The sequence below is a fragment of the Penaeus monodon genome, chromosome 21 (genome assembly GCF_015228065.2).
Source record: "Penaeus monodon isolate SGIC_2016 chromosome 21, NSTDA_Pmon_1, whole genome shotgun sequence".
In the NCBI taxonomy this organism is placed as follows: domain Eukaryota; kingdom Metazoa; phylum Arthropoda; class Malacostraca; order Decapoda; family Penaeidae; genus Penaeus; species Penaeus monodon.
Window position 1 is genome coordinate 43,734,260 of NC_051406.1, and position 451 is coordinate 43,734,710.

A 451-nucleotide genomic window follows, 5' to 3' on the forward strand; every position below is an offset into this window, starting at 1 on the left:
GTAGCTACTGTATTCTCTCTAGCGAGAAATTTCCACCTGCTCAAGACATGGACGTAATATTACGCTACCCGCCCTTCCAGGAGTGGAAGTAATATTACGCAACCCGTCGTTTGAGAGGTTTAAGTATTTACGTAATGGGGAGACGGAATGTTTTCACCTGCTCTTCTTTCTCTCTTTGTGTTTAGTTTAAAAACAGTTTCACGATCAATAACTTTTTTATTCTTAGACATAGTTTTTGCTGAAGAAAAATAAAAAGGTTTGAAAGGGGTGCGTTTTGAAAAGTACCATAATAAAGAGTTATCATTATCCGTTCCGTGTCATATCTCCCTCGGATTTGTGTGTAATTGCAACGGATATGCAATGTTAGAACGTTCATTACGTAACTTGCATTGTAGAACAATGCAATCATAACTTTTCTACTTTAAATCCTCACTGAAGTTAATTCCTACAC

At 37.0% G+C, this 451-nt stretch overlaps 1 protein-coding gene across 1 annotated transcript in view; it reads right to left on the bottom strand.

Annotated features, from left to right (window-relative positions):
- Positions 1-451, bottom strand: part of LOC119586686 (putative neural-cadherin 2) — a 43,803-nt gene that overhangs the window by 7,952 nt on the left and 35,400 nt on the right. Inside the window, exon 10 of the mRNA XM_037935418.1 lies at positions 132-238. Within this exon, the coding sequence (XP_037791346.1) occupies positions 132-238 (107 nt within the window). The remainder of the gene's footprint in view (positions 1-131; positions 239-451) is intronic.